Source organism: Acinonyx jubatus, chromosome X, assembly GCF_027475565.1.
Source record: "Acinonyx jubatus isolate Ajub_Pintada_27869175 chromosome X, VMU_Ajub_asm_v1.0, whole genome shotgun sequence".
Lineage (NCBI taxonomy): Eukaryota > Metazoa > Chordata > Mammalia > Carnivora > Felidae > Acinonyx > Acinonyx jubatus.
Genome location: NC_069389.1, coordinates 106691020 through 106709227, shown reverse-complemented (window position 1 = coordinate 106709227; position 18208 = coordinate 106691020). Strand labels below are relative to the sequence as shown.

Genomic DNA, 18208 nt, shown 5'->3' with positions numbered 1-18208 from the left:
ACATGGAAGTCCAGCCAGGACTGGGGAAGTACGGGCGTGGGCATGGGTAGGGGGCACAGCTCTGAGATAGTCTGAGAAGGACTCTTTCCTTAATTGGCCTGTGATTCAGTGGGCACATCCGAGCTTAGAGCAGCAGGTAAACACAGCAGGTAAAATTGCCCCAAAGGTCATCCTCACAGTTACCCAGATGGTTAAAAAGGAGGAATTAGTCTGATTTTACATAAGCAGAAACTGAGGCTTAGGAGGGGCAAGTGATTATCTCAGGGCTGCCCAGCAAGGAAGTGATAATTCTCAGACCAGTGCTTGCTGTTTCGCTGCACAGAGGGATCAGATATTCTGACAGAGATACTGGGAGAGCCTGTCCCTGGTGGGACTTGACCCTATTCCCATACTCACCTCACTATCCTCCCTACCTCAGCCCCGACAGCGATGCTCTGAAACGCTGCTGCCTCCCAGGTCCCTTCTGCAGCAGTAGGACTAGACAGAGTGGGCATTTGATCACAGAAACATCAGTTCCTGATGTACCTGATCAATCAGATAGGAACAGTCTGAGTCCTGAGTTCCTGGGGACCTTGTCCTGAAAGGACATCTCCTCTTCCCTTGCGAATCCTTACATTTGCGGTCCTTGCAGCCAAAAAGAGCCTTTTAACACCAGGGTTTGGGGAATGGTCTGCACTTATTTATTAGAGGAGGTGGTGTCAGTGTCAGGAAATGGGCTGGATAGTGCCTGGTTTTTTGGCTCCAAACCCTGAGGCTCTGCTGTGTGACCTTGGGCAAGTGTCTTTCCCTCTCTGGGCCTCAGTTTCCTCATTTATCACATCGCCTTGGATTAGACGGCCCCACTCTGATGTAGGATTGAGCCATGTACCTTTCCTTCAATAAACCTCATAGGAATGAAGCCTTCCTGTAGGCACGGGGCTGGATGCCGGGGATTTGGCAAGAAAAGAGGAGTAAGGGTGAGTCTCTGCTCTGCAAAAGCTCAGATTCCCATCCTGTAACGGTTTTTTTTTTTTTTTTTTTTTTTGGTCATGCTTTTCCTTCATGCTGACTTACCTTTTCAGAAAATGCCCCCGCTTCCGCTGGAGAATGGAAATTGGCAAAGAGAGAGGGAAAAGGTCCAATTTGCGCCTTTGCTATTTTAGGGGCGGTTGAAATTACCAGCCAAAGTGGAGTGATGCGCTCACTGGAGTGACCTCCGTTCCCCAAGACAGGAGAAAACCCAGGTCCTCTGCTCGTGAAGTGGCTTGAGCTCTTAGGCGTGAGGCATTATTACATAAATTCAAGCTCGCTGCTGATCCTTAGTACCCTGAGTTGCCTGAAGGGGGGAATGGCACTGCCTGCGTGTGCAGCCCGGGCGCTCGGGCCGCCGCTGCAACCGGAGCGAAGAGCGCCCGCCCGCACCACCTGTCCCCGCCGGCATTCCAGAGTAGAGGCCGAATTGGCAGCGAGCCGGCCCGGATCAGTCGCCGCCTCAGTCCTCGCGGGCCCTCCTAGGGGTGTGTCTCGCGGCTTCAACTCCCAGCCGCTCCTGGACGAGCCCCCAAAGGCGTCTTCCTCCCTGGCGGGAGCCGCGCGCACCTCTCTCTTCGCGCTGCTGCCCCGAAGCCGCCGCAGGCGGATGCACGACCTCAGGAGACGCTGGGACCTGGGCTCCCTCTGCCGGGCCCTACTCACTCGGGGCCTGGCCGCCCTGGGCCACTCGCTGAAGCACGTGCTCGGCGCGATCTTCTCCAAGATTTTCGGCCCCCTAGCCAGGTACGTTTTAGGCGAAAGCGGGACTCGCGCGCCCGGCTCGGGGCGCGCGGGAGCCGCGCGGGGAGGGAAGGCAGCCGCGAGGGGAGGGCAGGGAGCAAAGTTCCAGCCGGCCGGCGGCGGCCGGGCTGGGGGGCTCCGGAGGGGCGCGGCGCGCGTTCGGCCACGCTGCGGCTCCTTCCCCGCCGTTCCGCGGGCACCGGCTGCGCAGCGTCTCCGCTCGCGAGTCGGGCCGCCGGCGGACTCGTCCCCCCGGGGGAACCCCGAACGCCCGGCGCGGGGCTCACTCGAGGCGGCCGCCAAGGTGGGCGAGCGGGCGCGGGCCAGTGCGGAGCTTCGGGGAGCGCGGCGAGGGAGCCCCGCGAGTCGGGCGGGCGGGGAGGCGGCGGCGTGCGCGCCCAGGGGACTGGGGGCACAGGCACCGGGGAGAGTCCTGTGGGCGAAGCGGGATGGGGATGGGAGCCACCGTGAGCGGAGCGAGACGTGCGGGGGCTCGGCCCGGGGGTGTGAGTTGGGGAGTGGGGCGACCGAGGCGAGCGGCGTCCCGTGGGTACGAGACCCCGCGACACGGCTCCGGAGAGCTCCGGCGGGGGGAGAGGGCAGGCGGCCAGCGGGAAGGAGTCGGGGGGAGGGGGTGTGCGGCAGGAGCCACAGCGCTGAGCCTGCCGGGAAGGAAGGAAGCGGGGAAGGGCGCCGCCGCCGCCGCCGCCGCCGCCGCCGCCGCCGTGGAGTACTCGGTGTGGAGGGGAGGGGGAAAGGGGCGCAACGGCGGCGCCGGGGGGAGGAGGCGGTGCGGGCGCACGGCGAGCGCGGGCTGAGCTGCGGGACTGACGTAACGAGCTTGGGTTTCCCCCAGCGTCGGGAACATGGATGAGAAATCCAACAAGCTGCTGCTGGCTTTGGTGATGCTCTTCCTATTTGCCGTGATCGTCCTCCAGTACGTGTGCCCCGGCACAGAATGCCAGCTCCTCCGCCTGCAGGCGTTCAGCTCCCCGATGCCGGACCCGTACCGCTCGGAGGATGAGAGCTCCGCCAGGTTCGTGCCCCGTTACAATTTCAGCCGCGGCGACCTCCTGCGCAAGGTAGACTTCGACATCAAGGGCGATGACCTGATCGTGTTCCTGCACATTCAGAAGACCGGGGGCACCACTTTCGGCCGCCACCTGGTGCGCAACATCCAGCTGGAGCAGCCTTGCGAGTGCCGCGTGGGGCAGAAGAAATGCACTTGCCACCGGCCGGGTAAGCGGGAGACCTGGCTCTTCTCCAGGTTCTCCACGGGCTGGAGCTGCGGGCTGCATGCCGACTGGACCGAGCTCACCAGCTGCGTGCCCGCCGTGGTGGACGGCAAGCGCGACGCCAGACTGCGACCGTCCAGGTGAGTGCGCGCCCGCGGCCGAGCAGGCCACTGGAGCGCGGGAGCGGACGTGGGCCCCGGCGGGCGGAGGGCGGGGACGCGCTGCTGACCGCTGCCGGCGCCCCTGTGCGCACCTCGGGGGCCGGGCGGGTGCGCCGGGCTGGGCGGGCGCCAGACTCCTTGGCGCTCACGCTCGCGGCGCCGTGGCGGCCGCAGAAGGCCTGCCCGCTGCGGCTCGGGACGGCTAGTCGGTCTGTGGGCGGGTTGGCCTGCTCCGTGGCCCGGAGGGCGTGCGGGGTAAGCGGCCGGGACGCCCCTAACGAGCGCCCCTCGGCCGCCGCCGGGACAGGGTACCGCACGCGGACTCCGCACCGGAGCGCCGGGAAGAACCGGTCTCTGTGTGTGGCGTCCCTGAGTCCCTCCTCTTCTTTCTCTTCTTTTCTCTGCGCCCCGGTCCCAAAGCCTCCTTTCTGCCCTCTCGTCCTTTTCCCGCTCCGCATTCTCCCCCACTGCTTCTCTCACTTCCTCTATTTGCCCTTCTTTCTCTTGCTCCTGATCTCGTCGGCTCCTGGCCCTGGCTCTTGCACTTTCCCTCGTCCTCACTTTGCTGCTCGTTCTTTCTCTTTTACTCTTTCTGGTTTTTCTCTTTTTGCTTGACTTCGGCCACTCTCCTCCTTTGTCTCCTCTGGCTCTGCTCTTCCTGGGCGATTGGGTGACCCTCTGCCGCTGTCCGGGGACACCGGGGAGGGCTGGTGGTACCCAGGTTGCGCCCCTCGCTACTGGCTGCACTGGAGGCACCCGCAGCGCTTTGAGAGTGAGGGGGCACCGTGCGTGCCAAAGGGCGAGCTGGGACTCTTCCCTGACCCCATGTGGGGTTCAGTCTTGAGAAACCCCTCCAGATGTACAGATCCCGAGCCCCAGCATGGGGGGCCGGCAGCCCACGTGCTGGGAACCCGGGGCTGATGCGGAAAAAGGTGATTTATGAAGTCTGTAGCCAGTTGCTTTTGAAGCTAGGACATTTTCCTCCGTCCAGCCGCAATGCCCAGTTGCTGGAGGTCATGGAGTGCCATAAAAGCGGGAGAGGAAGAAGGGCAGGTTGGGCTGGAGTTGCTCTGGCCAGGGGTCCCATTCTGCCACTGTCCCCAAAACAGATCTGGGCTGGGGCAGGGAGCCCAGGGACTGGACTGGGTGAGTCTAGTTGCCAGGGGGGCCCTGGACGGGGTCTTTGGGCAGGCGGGGACAAGGCTGTGCTCTCTGCCTCCCCATCAGGCATCACGGGTGGGGGGGGGGCACTCCAGGCTGCTGTTTACATTAGCTGTGTACCTGGGAGGCTCCCAGCTCCCACTCCTGCCTCCCCAACCCCCCAGGCAGGGTACTCCAAGTAGGTGCTTTGCAGACGGCTCTTGCAATGCAACAGCCAGTGCAGTTTCTTTTTTCTAGATGCAGGCAAATGGAGCCCTCTGACTTTCTGGTCACCATTGAATTTTGAAGAGACCTCACCCCGGTTCATTCTCCCTTCCCTCAGGCTACAGTGTCTTTTCTTGAATGCTGGGATTCTGGCAGAATCCGTTGAACTTTCACTGCCTTAACAGGCCTAAGAGATGTTTTTTTGTTTTGTTTTGTTTAGTTTTTCAATCCTAAGCAAACCTTGGTTCCAGGAAGGTTGTCACCTCAGTCCATTGTGGGAGTTGTGTAAGTCATTGCCACCATAGGATTCTGGTGTTCAAGAGGATCCCAAACAATTTGGCAATATCGAAAATAATCTCACTTGCTGGTGGAGCTTGTAGGTGTAGTGAGGGGTGGTGATATTTAAAAAAAAAAAAAAAAAAAAAAAAAAAAAGCTCTTTAGAGCAAAAATAGAATCCCACAGCCATGACTATATCCTGAGAAGTAGAAATGAGGTCTTGGCCACTATGGAAGTCATGGTTCTGTCTAGAGCTCCACGGGGCACATGTGCCTTTTGAAATCCTTTTGGACATGTAGGTCAGGGTGTGACATGATCTCTAAGCGCACCTTTCAGATGTGGTCCGGATTATATCTTTTTTTTGGTAGCCACTATCCTCTGGCAGATCCCTTCAGAAATTTTCCTTCAGAAGTTTTCCGTAAGATAACCAGACTCCTCAAGGGGAGGGTTCAGCCTCTGGGATTGTCCCAAATCGAAGCAAAATTATCTGAATGAAATGAGATTTTCTTGGTCGTAGAAAGGGTGATACCACAGTGCCATCTAGTCTAATTAAAGAGGAACCACTTTTTAAAGAGAGTTATTGGCTCTCACAATATTTGCACAAATTAAATAAAATTTGTTAGAGAAACACACTGCTACCCCAAGGGCACCTTTCTACTTCACTGATTCCTACCCACCTCCAGAAATCTTCATCTTAAAGAATAGGGATAGCTCGAGGGTTCCAGCATTTCCCAAGGTGTTGATACATCCCTGCCTTCAGGACCAGTTCAGTGAGTTCTGATAATCTCCAAGAGGGAAGGTATGCGTAAGTGTGTGAGTGAGAGTGTGTGTGTGTGTGTGTGTGTGTGTGTGTGTGTGTGTGATGAAAATTTAGACACGGGCAGCAGTGACGCGTGGGGGTGAAGAGCTGGTCTCAGGAGATGAGAGTCAGCCATGAGGACTTCCTGTGTGGAGTGCTCTTCTGTGCCAGCTGCTGGTCTCTGTGCTCCCCTGAACTGAGGAGAACAACAGCTCTGTCTGTTTGGCCTGGGAGTCCCGACACCTGGGCTTCAGCTTCAGGCCCACCACGAACCAGCTGTGTGACCTTGGACCGGGGCCTGTCCAAGCCTCACGTATGGAGAGTGCGTTCCACTCTGATGGACCTTTCACATCCCTTAATCTCTGGCATGTCACTGTAAACTTGCAGTGTCTTTGGGAAGGGGGCAGAGTGGGCAAAAGTATCCCCGTTTGTCAGATGAGCGTGAAGCCAAAGCGGGTGAAGGACTTTCCCAAGGTCATCGAGCTCTTTAGTGGCACAGTGGGAATCTTCTTCCAATTCTGCCTGCTCTGTTGGCCGTGTCTTGATGAGCAGGGGATTGGCGCAAACACGGTGAGGGACTTCATGTTAGTTATGCCCACGGAGTGAACGCTGGATAGATGGTAACCGATACCGTTATCACCGACATCATCGCCGTTTTCAGTAATGTTACATGTGTGAGTTTGGACGAGTGATTGGAGCAGGGTCGCCACACCCATTGGGAGAACAGATTTGTAGCTCCCTGAGGCTTTTAGCTCAGCAGCCACGAGGGCCACTTTCTGACTCTCAACCATCTATCCACATTAAGCGGGTGGGGAGGGGGGAGGGGCCATCGTGCCTGCCGGCCAAGACCCTGAATCCGGCTCCCACTGCCACTTGTGCTGTGCTTCCCTGCCTCGGCGGATGGCAGGGTGCTTGCGTGATATGGGAACGGCTGTGAGCACGTTGCCTGGCGAGGACAAAGAGAATGCGTGGCTGGCAAAAGGCTCAAGTTGTTTATTGAGAATAATAGTTCTCAAAAAGAAAAAAAGAAACAAAAAGAAACGACTAGAAATTGCATTTCATGCATCTGTCTGCCAATATGTTGTTTGGGGTCAGAGAAGGGTCCCGCTCATTGTAGAATTTCTAAGACCTTTTTTTTTTTTTTTTTTGAAAATGTATCAGAGCATTCTTGCTTCCCAGCTGTTAAGACTCCCGAATTCTGCAGGCCTTCTCAGGCCAAATCCCCTCTGTCTGTAGCCAACCCCAGTGCACCACTTAGTCTGTGGGAGGAATTCAGAACTGGGCACAGGGAACGTGCACTGGCCTCATTTTTCTCTGCCAGGTACCGTGCCGGCTGGCACACACGGGGCGGCGGGAGGGTGCAGGGGCACAGATCAGACGCTGTGGCTGGTGCAAGTCAAAGAATCCGATCGCGATTTTCCTCTTGCATCCTCGACTTCTAGTGTCTCTGAATCTTGCAGGGGCCGTATGGAAGAGTAATGAACTGTCATCTAAAATCCAGTAGGGCATTACTGACAGGAGAAGACTGAGAGGCACTTACAGGGAGAAAAGCTTTCTTTCGCTTTCCGTTTCCTTCAAAAAGGTGGCTCTGTTTGGGAAGAGCCGCGTCTTAGCAAGAACTCCGTGGTGCCTGTGCCTACTCATGCCTCACGTGCCCAGGCTCCCACTCCTTCCCGTTCTGGATCCTGTGGTGAGGCGGGATGACACGCGGGGCCTTCGGGTGCCAGGTATGGGGCGAGGGGGCGAGCATGCATTTCTTCAGCTGCCTTTGAAAAGACCTGTCAGAGCCTCCCACCTCCTTCGCAGGAGAAGGGGAGAAGCTCGGTATCACACGTGTCGTGGCGTGGACGGCAGTCATGTTGTCGGAGTCCCGACAAAACTCTTCCCTCCTCAGGGTAAAAAAAGGGCTCTTCGGGGTGAGCATTTCTTAACCGTAATTTTCGATCAGTGGTGCCGTGTGGCAAGAAGAATGTTAGCGCTTTGCCTTTTACAGATACCTGTCGTCAACTTCGGTAGTGGGAGGTGACACGAACGATTAGTCATCTTTTCCATCGTTATTCATTACGCAAAATTTTGTGAAACTGCCTATTATCTTCCAGGGAAGGCACGTCATTCTTACTGTCGCAGAGCTTACAATAGAACGAAATAATTTGGGAGTTTAGACATTTAATAAAGGAGGGGGATTTTGTTTGGAAACGATTTGAATGTCTGGAATGTCTTTAAAATGGCACACCTTCACAGGAATATAGCAAAACGTGGAGAAAAGTCCATCCGTTTATGTGAAAGTTTATGTCTAATCAGCAAACTGTGAAGTATCATGACCTCTGCACAGTGCTAGCCGTTGGGGGAAATTAGAGCCAATACAAAGGCTGAAAAGCCAAGGTCACCATCTTTAGCCACAAGTCCGTAAAGATTAGAGGGTAAAGTGCAGAACTGTGTAGTACAGACAGGTCAAAGTTGGGGGTGAGGTGGGGGAGGGCTTGTCATTTGGAGCAGGTCCACCCCCCCCCCCCGCCCCCGTAGAATGGGAGGTTTAACCAAGACGCTGTCTCAGGCCCATTCCTTCCTGAGTAATGAGGAACAGGCCCGAAACAGGAGAGACGTATTCAGGAAGGCGTCTGGGAATGAGTGGGTTGTATTTAGAAGAAAAGAGGCATTGTGGGTGGGCATGGCATCCTTCTGGCATCATGAGGTTCGGCAGCCTCACCTAGCCAGGGCTGGCCGGAACCGAGAAGGTCACGGTCGGGGAAGGGTGAAGGAGGTGGGTGGGGGAGGCCTCATTGTTGACGTCCTGGAATGGTAGTGAGGAAGCTGAACCCCAGTGACGAGGAGAAGCACTTGGGTGGAAGGAATGTAAAAAACACAAAAGGACATGAAGGGTGGAGTCCAGCTGGATGCATCTTCTTGATGTCTGGAGTGGAGGTAGCACCAGGGGTCAAATCGCAGAGCTTGAGGAGGGCATCTAGTTTGGGTTGGAGGGCGCTATACCGAAGAGCTGTGACTGGTCTATGTGGCCTAGATGTCTAGTGGCCAGGGCTTATAGGGAAGGGCAAACCACTATGGGGCAGATTAGGGCTTAGTTGTGTATGTGGGAGTCTGTGAACCCAGTTAATCTGATTTCACAATTGGCATTATTATTTAAATGATAGCTGCAATTCACATGTGGGGCTCTCAGCCAAGGAGAAGGATGTTTGAATAGAGGAAAAGATAGACAGTTATGATTACATAAAAACGAGAACTGTTCATCTGTCAAAAAGTATCCAAAATGGAAAGGCATATGTCAGACTGATGAAAATATGCACAACAAATAAAACTGACAAAAAGATGACATCTTTTCTGTATAAAGGACTCCTACGAATTGATTAGAAAAACAAAGAATATGACCCGACAATTTACAGCACGGGAACCACAACTAGTTTACAGACATGGAAACACTGTTTAGTCCCACGAGGGTGTGGTAAATATCCTAATTCTCACACGTTGTAAGTGGGCGTGTAAATTCGAATGATTCTATTGGAAATAAATTAGATAATATAAACAGAGAACATTAAAAATATTTATTTGTTTGACCTATAATTTCTTTTCTGGGATTTTTCTGAGAGCCGTAGTCCTGCACACATTTTTCATTCATTCACTCACTTATTTACTTATTCACTTTTTAATTCAATAAATATTTATTGAGAGTCCCCCTATCACTGTGCTATGTGTGGGGGGCACTGTCAGGAACTGGGCAGATGTGCGTGGAGTGGGAAAGACAGATATGAAACCAACACTTAGTGACTTAAAATTGTTGAGAAATACCGCGGGTGGGGGAAGTATAACGTGATATAATGGTACACTGGAGTTCTTTATAAGTGCAACAAATTGGAAAAATCTGGACATCCACATAGAGGAGAATGGCTCAAGGAATCTCAGTGCATCCACTTGGAGGATTATTACAAAATCATTTAAATGTCCTTTCATAGAGTATGGAAAATTGCTAGTGATTTAAAGCTAAGGGAACAAGAGATAGACAATTATGGACCCATTTAACTACAGCTATGTTAGAGAGAGGGAGTGGAGAGCGGGAGAGGGAGGGAGAGAGAGTGGGAGAGGGAGAGAGAGAGAGAGAGAGAGAGAGAGAGAGAGAGAGAGAGAGAGAACATCTTCCCATGCCTCTGAATCTAAGCGTAAAAGACAAAGATTGAAAGAAAAATACCAGGATATTAGTAGATCCATTAGTGACTTATTCTTACTCTGCTTCTCTGAAGGTTTTGCACTTCCTTTATGAGCATGCATTACTTTTATAATAAAAGTAAACATTAACAATTTTAAAAATGATGTTTTATTTTGGCTGTGGTAAATTATACTCATGTCAACCTTTTGGCTCCTGAAGATCGTGGCTGGCTATTTCATTAGCCTCTTGATATCCGGGGAGTTCTTAATGAGGAAAGCAGTTTCAGCTAAATAAACTCTCAGACTGGAAGGCAGAGGTGAGGAATCCGCTCAGTTGATTTTTTTTGATGAGTGGCTGTTATCATATGCTAAAGACACCATGGAACTCTTAACACTCAGTACCGTATGGAGATATTTGAATGGATTGCTCTTGTTGTTTCTCTGTTTAAAAGTTAAATGGAAGGGCGCCTGGGTGGCTCAGTCGGTTAAGTGTCTGACTCTTGATTTTGGCTCAGGTCATGATCCCAGGGTTGGGGATCGAGCCTTGCGTAAGGCTCCATGTTGAGCATGGGGCTTGCTTGGGATTCTCTTTCTCTCTCCTTCCCCATCTTTCTTCCCCTTCCCTGTTTGGTCTCTTTCTCCCTCTCTCAAAATAAGTAAATAAATGTTAAAAAAATAAAAGTTAAATGGAACAGGAAATTAATAGTGGTACACAACTGGAAATCATAAGACTTGTTCGGCTCAGCCAGAGCCACCCAAGATAACCTAGATTCTGAATCTTCATGAGCCTCTTTCCAGGTCAGCTGATTCCAGAGCTAATGGTCTGGCTCAAAGAGTCCAGTCCTGGGGCTGGTGAAGGGCTATCGTTCCAAACATCCACAACTGAGAGCTTCGGTCAGTTAGTGCTCATGTTGTCCTCATCCAAGAAAGGAAGGGAGTCCTCTTTGCTGGGACAGCCTGCTCGCAGAGCAGTTTTCCTTCATAAGAGCATTGCCCCCAGTTAAATAGAAATTAAATTACTTACAAATTAACTAATATACTTAGAAGTGAAATTTAGGAATTCTGAATTAAGTTGATTAGACCACTTCATTCCTCAGCTGCTCCGGGTATCTGAGATGCTACTATATACAGTGAGGTGCATAATCTTAAACTGTTGAAACTCCACCGAAACTCCATTCTAGGTACCAGTTATTTTGACAGTGGAAAGAATGTGCTTCACAGCTGAAAAGCCAATATCGACATTTGAAGACAAATAAAAGAAGATATTTAGTCACTGAGTTTAGAAAAAAAAAAAAAAAGGTATGGGTGGGAATGTTCTCGTTTCCATTAAAGCATAATGAAGAATCCAATTAATGGTATACGTCTTCTCATACAATGCCTTTGTAAGCTTGCAGAAATATTTGTCTAACTTGAGTAAAATATTTATTGGCAAAAGAGCATTTCTAGTTTCACTGGGTATTGGACTTCACAGATTATTCTGTTGGTCTTATTGCATCCCATTTGTTATTTCTGCCATTTTGCCTCTGAGAACAGTGTTGAAGACTTTGACACATTTCAGAGCATTACACTAAATAAATCTGTCTTGCACATTCTACTGTGCTTTTTCTGGAATATTATAAATATTCAAATGTAGGCACACTTGCAAATTCAAAATAAAATTCAATACATGCAAATTCTGCATAAATTCCATATTTATAACTTAGCAATAGTTATGAACTTGTTATCCTATGATATAAATATATCAAAAAGGAGCTCATGGGAATTACCAATAAATATATTTTTCTGATTAAACTTTGGATTCTTTTTTAGTCACCATTTAAGCTTCAATTCTGGGATATATTATAAGAGAATAATTTGCACTTCATTTACTCTGAATTGTCAAGAATCATGTTCTTCCCCGATGTAAATGTCTGCAAAAAGGACTTCTTATTCAGTTTGATTGCTTTTTAAATTTTACCAGCAGAGATGCCCTAGTGAGCCTAAGAGAATTGGTCTGTTTCTTGTGAAGAGTTTAGTTCTAATGAATCACTTCCATGCACTTTTCTGAAGGAATATAGGGCAATTGAAATGTGTAATGCATTGATTTACATTCCTTGCATTAATTGACTTTCTCCCGTAACTATACCAATAGCGACAAGTCTTCAGTATAGTATCAGCTCCGATTCACTGATGGATATCATTGGACTTTTGCTAGCTTCCTACAGGAGAGTGAATGCCCGCAAAGAGGGTTTAGAAATTGACTAGGGTGACCAGGTTATAGACAGGAAACTAACTCAGAGATACTGCAAAAAAGTCCTTTGATCTTGGCAGCCAGCTTCTCAGTTAATGTAATAAATAGAAGTTGACTAAACTCACCAGTTGAAAGACCTAGATTATCACATTGGATGAGAATATGAACTCCAGCCACGTGCTGTGCATAAAAGACAAAGCTAAAACATAAGGATACAGGTGGGATTGGAATAGATGCACTCGGCCAATACCAACCAGAAGAAAGCTGAAGTAGTTCAGTTGATACCAGATGAATACCCTAAATGAAAACCTTTATTGCGGATATACGGGATCACTGAATAACGGCAAAAAGTTCCATTTTCCGGATAGCAATTCTAAACTTGTATGCACTTGATACCTTGTTTTAAAATATATAAAGCACAAACTGACAGGGCACTCGGGAGATGTTGTAAAGTCTGCTGGTCTCTTTCAGAAATCGACAGACGAAACGAACAAAAAAAAAATGGGTAAAGATACAGAGATTTGGTTAACAAGCTCAGTGTAATGGACCTGCACCCAATTAAAAAAATGCACATTCTTCTCAAGCACATATGGAACAGTTGTAAAAATAGACCATATACTAAGCTGTAAAGTTAGTCTGGAAAAACTTCAGTGAGTAAATATCTTACAGACCATACTATCTGACCAGGCAGTGCTTAGTCATTGGATGTTGTAATCAGTTAGGCAGGAACAAGGGATGAGACTCTGAGTGCATGAGAAGGAACTAGTAGCTTGATATATTTGGAAGGATTGCCAGTTCTTCACTGACCACATCAGGTTTCTTAATTCACATGCAAGAGTGTAGAACTCCAAGACTGGCAAAGAGAAGTGCTGGAAAGTGATGGTTTGACCCAGGTAGGTTGGCCTGATTTTCCCTGGAGCCCTATTGATGTTTTTGGGTACCTGTTAAGACAGGCCCTATGCCAGGGGCATAACGTGTATTTTTCTCATTTAATCCTAAAACAACCCTCTAAGGTAGATGTTTTAAAAATCCATTTAAACATGAAAAAACAGAAAATTGGGCCCAAATCTACCCAGCCAGTCAATATAGGAGCTGACAGTTTAAAAAGAATTAGGCCACTTGGCTTGTCTCATATGTTTTAATGGCCACAAAACTTTGAGACAAATCTCCAGAAGCCTCTACCCACTTTTTGGCCATGTCTATTGTACAAGCTAAGTAAAATCGAGACTTGTTATCTGATATCTTTTCAAAACATCTTCTAGAAAGTTTAATCAGAATTACTCTTTAAAGGTGAATTCTGCAGCTCTTTATGCCCCTTCTTAAATGAAGACTTAGATCTCCAACAATAAAGAAAGTATAAGTAGATATCCAAGATATTGGAAGTGCGTTTGACACTGATTTACAGAGAAGAATGCAGTTTTAGGGGAAATAAACAAAGAAAGGAGTTATGCTAGAGGAAAGATTATTTTCAGGTAAAGAAAATGAGGACCTTAACTGTATTTTAATTTATGCCCCATGCGGACTTAAAATATGGTGCACACACTTGATAAGATTTGTAAGACGCCAAAGCATCTTAGTCCTTCGGGAATGTTGGCAGTTGCCTCATTAGCAATGTCAGTTGCACCGCTCTGACTGTGGCCTGTTTCTATAAATGACCATCACTTTTTGCCCTGTGTCTGGCCTGTGTAGACACAGCCTTTGGAGGGTAGTGTGAATGAGTTCTGCCAGATCAATTCACATGGTCTTGAAACATGAAAGCCAGTGAAATGAAGATACTTTCTCTCAAAACCAAGTGAGGACTCCTTAAGCCTGCTCTTATCCCGGGGGCTCATCACGAAGATAGGAGTGACCATTCTCTCTCTTTTGGAAGAGGCTGCTTTGGAAAAGAGAACATGTGAATTAGCCTGGGCCTACCAGCCTGGCAGACGTGAATGCGGGCGGCCAAGAAATTAGGTTGACGGCATTGAAGGATGGTAAAAAGATGCCCAGTGTAACCAGAGGCCAGGGTGTCCTTGGAGTGATGGCCACCTCAGCAGATAACTTACAGCCGAGACTTTCCTAAGTGGAACATTAACTGGCACGACATCTTGAAGGTCGAAAAAGAGAGCCTATTAGCCAGAAACACTAGATGCAAAAATACTTAGTGTTTTTGTGATTGGTTTTGCTGAGGGTCGTGCAGTGTGTTCTAGGAGTGAAATAGGCCAACTCCAACTCATGAAAGCAACGTTGGAATGAAGCATTTTGGGGTGAATGATGCGTAGTAGGCTTTTATGAAAACTCACTTCAGTACCAACTTTAATGGACATGTAGAAGTGATTTTATGCATAAACACACCATAAGATTACTGAAAGACAATTACTCTAATATGTGACTGTGGACCTGAAGCAAGGTATTTTTAAAAATAGTTTTGTGTTATTGAACAAAATGGCCTGTGCGTTATTTCTCCTTGAAGGTAAGGATCCATGCTTAGCATCCACCACTCTCACTTTGTTCTTTGTGACTTGGAAGCAAATCAAAAGATGAAAAAGATATCATTTCAGCATTAGTATAACATTTTACAATCTTCTGGCAGCATTTGTATTTATCACCATATGGGTGTACGTTAAATCTGCATATCTCCCTCTCATTTATATGTTTATGAAGTTATAAAGATATACACATGTGCACACAAAGTAATTAAGCAAGTGATATGTGTTTGACAATGTTTGGTGACTTAATGCCAATTAGAGGGGGGTTAAAAAAAAAACCTTGCTTTTCTAATCCAATTGCTTCCATGCTTTTTGGTGTATGCACTTAAGGACAGAATCCATTTAAAGTGAGGAGATTTGCATACGTGCAGCTTTGAGCGAGACTTCTATTTATTCCAGATGGCCTTGAAAAATTATACCAAGGGCCTCAGAGACCTGGATGTCACGAGATCCATTAGGATGAGACTGAAATCACACTTGGGTTTCCAGCACTTTCTCCTGTACGAGAAGGGGGTGTGCTTTTGATACGGGGGAGGCTGAAGGTACATCTATGGCATAGCTAGACTGTTCAGTGAAGCCCAGTGAGCTCAGCTCAGCTCAAGGAGGGAGTCCTGTGTTGCAGGCACCTCATCTACCCCGCTTCTAAGAAAATGGCTCATGATTTTCCAGAGTTAAGCAGAATGCCAAGTTAAAGGTTGCAAGCACGGAAGGGAGCAGTTACATGGACAGTCTTGCCTTTTAAAAAATACGGTTGCATTGGAATAGGCAAGTTTGCGATGCCCCCCATTGAATGTCCTTTTTTGTTTTCCTTTTCAAGCATGGTGATTATTCCTTGTGGGAAGTCTGTGGTTCTAGTATCTAGGGAGGGTGTGGGGTCTCAGTCTGTGACCTTTGGCTGGGAATATCTTCTCTAGAGAATGTCATAGAGGTCTTGCTTCCATGATGACAGCAGACAGACCAGGGACCATGAAAATCCAGCTCTTCTGGTTTGCTGGGGTCTGACCCCGGGATGTAGCTCTTTCTGGTTATTGTAGGGGAGCTCTTGTATGTATCGAGCCTGCTAAGATGGAGAGATCTGAGTGCCACAAAGCCCGAGGGATGCACAGCTATATCATTTGGCTCTTGGGCTCGGAGTTTGGCTTTGCACAGGAAACCTAGAAGGAAGAAAAGAAATGTTCTCCCCTAACTTCAAGCCAGTCGAAATATTCAAGAAATGGTAGGAGTTCCAACTGAAATGTCAGAAGCTAAAACTGGGTGTGAGAAAGAGAAACGCTATTGGGGGCGAAAGATAAATTATTGCCATAATTATTTTTTAATGTTTTTTGTGTATTTACCTACCCCGAGAGACAGAGGGAGCGGAGAGAGAGGGACAGAGAATCCCAAGCAGGCCCCGCACTGCCATCACACACACAGCCTGACACGGGGCCCGAAACCACAAACCACGAGATCACTACCCGAGCCAAAATCAAGAGTTGGACGCGTGACCGACTGAGCCACTCAGGCGCCCCAATTATTGCCATAAGTAAATGACAGATTGCCCCTGAATGACTTAGCCCCACCCCCCAGGTTTAGCTCTGGGAATAATCAGCTGTACCCACATCTTCTTTAGGGCCCTAGAGACAGGCAATAGCACCACTTAGGTCTTGGGGCCACTGGTGGCTGTCAGTGTGGAATTCTGGGACACCATGGTCCAGCTGGATTGGGGTGAGAGCTAGTTTGGGGTGGCTCTGATGATTCAGCATAATTCACTCGAGATTCATCCAATCTTGCTTGTACCAATAGTTTGTACTTTTTTATTGCTGAAGATTCTTCCTTGGTTAGTATGAACCATACTTTGTTTAACCACTGATCTGTTGAAGGACACCTGGACAGATTCTAGTTTTTGGCTATTATGAATAAAGCTGCTATGAACATTAGTGTATAGACTTCTGTGGGATGATCAGTGTTCATTTCTCTAGGATAAATGCTCAAGAATGCAATTGCTGGGTCATTTTGTAATTACGTGTTTAGTTTTATGAGAAACCACCAAACTGTTTTTCTGAAACGGCCGTATATCATTTCACATTCCCAGCAGCAACGCGTGGCTGCATCCCAATTTCTCCCTATCCTTTACAGCATTGGGTGTTTTCACTGCTTTTTTATTTTAGCCATTCTGATAGGTGTGCAGTAACATCTCATTGTGGTTTTAATTTACCTTTCCCTGATGGCTGATGATGTTCAGCATTCTTTCGCATTCTGACTTGCCATCTGGGCATTGGTGCAATGTCTGTTCGTGCCATTTGCCCATTTTCTGATAGGATTGTTTCGTCTTTAACTGTTGAGTTTTTTATATTCTGTATATTAGTATTTTGTCAGATACGTTGTTTGCGCATATTTTCTCTAGGTCCATTGCCTGCCTTTCATCTTCTTCACGTGGTATTTGACAGAGCAAAATTTCTGATTTTGATGAGGTTCAGTCTGTCAGTTTTCCCCTTTATGGATCATGATTTGGTGTCAGGTTTGAGGATTCTTTGCCTAGCCCTAGATCTTGAAGACTTTCTCTTGAGTTTTTTTCTAAAGGTTTTATAATTTTAACTTCTACTTTTAAATCTGATACATTTTAAAATTATTTTCTTATTTTGATACAGTTCATAGTTCATGCATCATCATATTCACCCTTTTAAAGCATGCAGTTCAGTGGCTTTTAATATATTCATAAAGTTGTGCTATGACTGCCACTAGCAAATTTCATCCATTATCAGTCGCTGTCCATTCTTCCCTCACCCCAGCTATTTCATGGGTGTGAAAGGGCACCTTATTGTGGTTTTGATTTGCATTTTCCTGACAGGTTATGATGTTGAGCATCTTTTTGTGTGCGTATTGCCCATTCGGATGTATTCTTTGGGGAAGTGTCTATTCAGATCCGTTGCCATTTAAAAATTTTTTTTTTCTCCTTGGTATCCAGCTAGGTATCCTTTTTTAAAAAAAAAAAAGTTTTATGTAAGTAATCTCTTTACCTCACACGGGACTTGAAATCAAGACCCCGATCAAGAGTTACACACTCCTCTGACTGAGCCCGGCAGGTGCCACTGAGTTAGGTGCTCTTTATAGAGTCTAGATTCAAGTCTCCCATCAGGTATATGCATTGCAGGTATTTTCCTCTTTCATGGAGTCATCGCCTTAGCCTCTTCATGATGTTCATTGAAGCACAAAAGTTTTAAATTTTCATGAAGTCCAATTTAACTGTTCTTTGTTTTGTCCCTTATGAAGGCTATGCCTCACCTAAGACCACAGAGATTTACCCTTATACTTTCTTCTAAGAGTTTTATAGTTTTATCTCTTCAGATAAGCTCCATGAGCTATTTTGAGTTATTTTTTGTGCATGTTGTAAGGGGGTCTGACTTTATTCTTCTCTATGAGATTATCAATTTTCCCACCATTGTTTGTTGAAAAGACTTTTTTCTTTATTGAATTGCCTTGCTACCTTTGTTGAAAACCAGTTGACCATAAGTGTATGGGTTTATTTATGGATTCTATTTTGTTCATATATACAGCCATTTAAAAATAAATTTATTTATTTATTTATTTATTTATTTATTTATTTATTTATTTATATAATTTGTTGTCAAATTGGCTAACATATAGTGTGTAAAGTGTGCTCTTGGTTTTTGGGGTAGATTCCCGTGGTTCATCGCTTACATATAACACCCAGTGCTCATCACAAGTGCCCTCCTCAATGCTCATCACCCATTTTTCCCTCCCCCTCACCCCCCATCAGGAAACTACA

General features: G+C 47.6%; 1 protein-coding gene across 3 annotated transcripts in view; it reads left to right on the top strand.

Moving 5' to 3' along the window:
- Positions 1 to 1285: 1285 nt before the first annotated feature.
- Positions 1286 to 18208, top strand: part of HS6ST2 (heparan sulfate 6-O-sulfotransferase 2) — a 288833-nt gene continuing 271910 nt past the window's right edge. For 2 of the 3 annotated variants that reach the window (XM_027054225.2, XM_027054223.2), the window contains exons 1-2: positions 1286 to 1755; positions 2609 to 3127. In XM_027054225.2, the coding sequence (XP_026910026.1) occupies positions 1328 to 1755; positions 2609 to 3127 (947 nt within the window). In that variant the 5' untranslated portion in view covers positions 1286 to 1327. The remainder of the gene's footprint in view (positions 1756 to 2608; positions 3128 to 18208) is intronic. The other variant, XM_027054226.2, reaches the window with a different exon arrangement.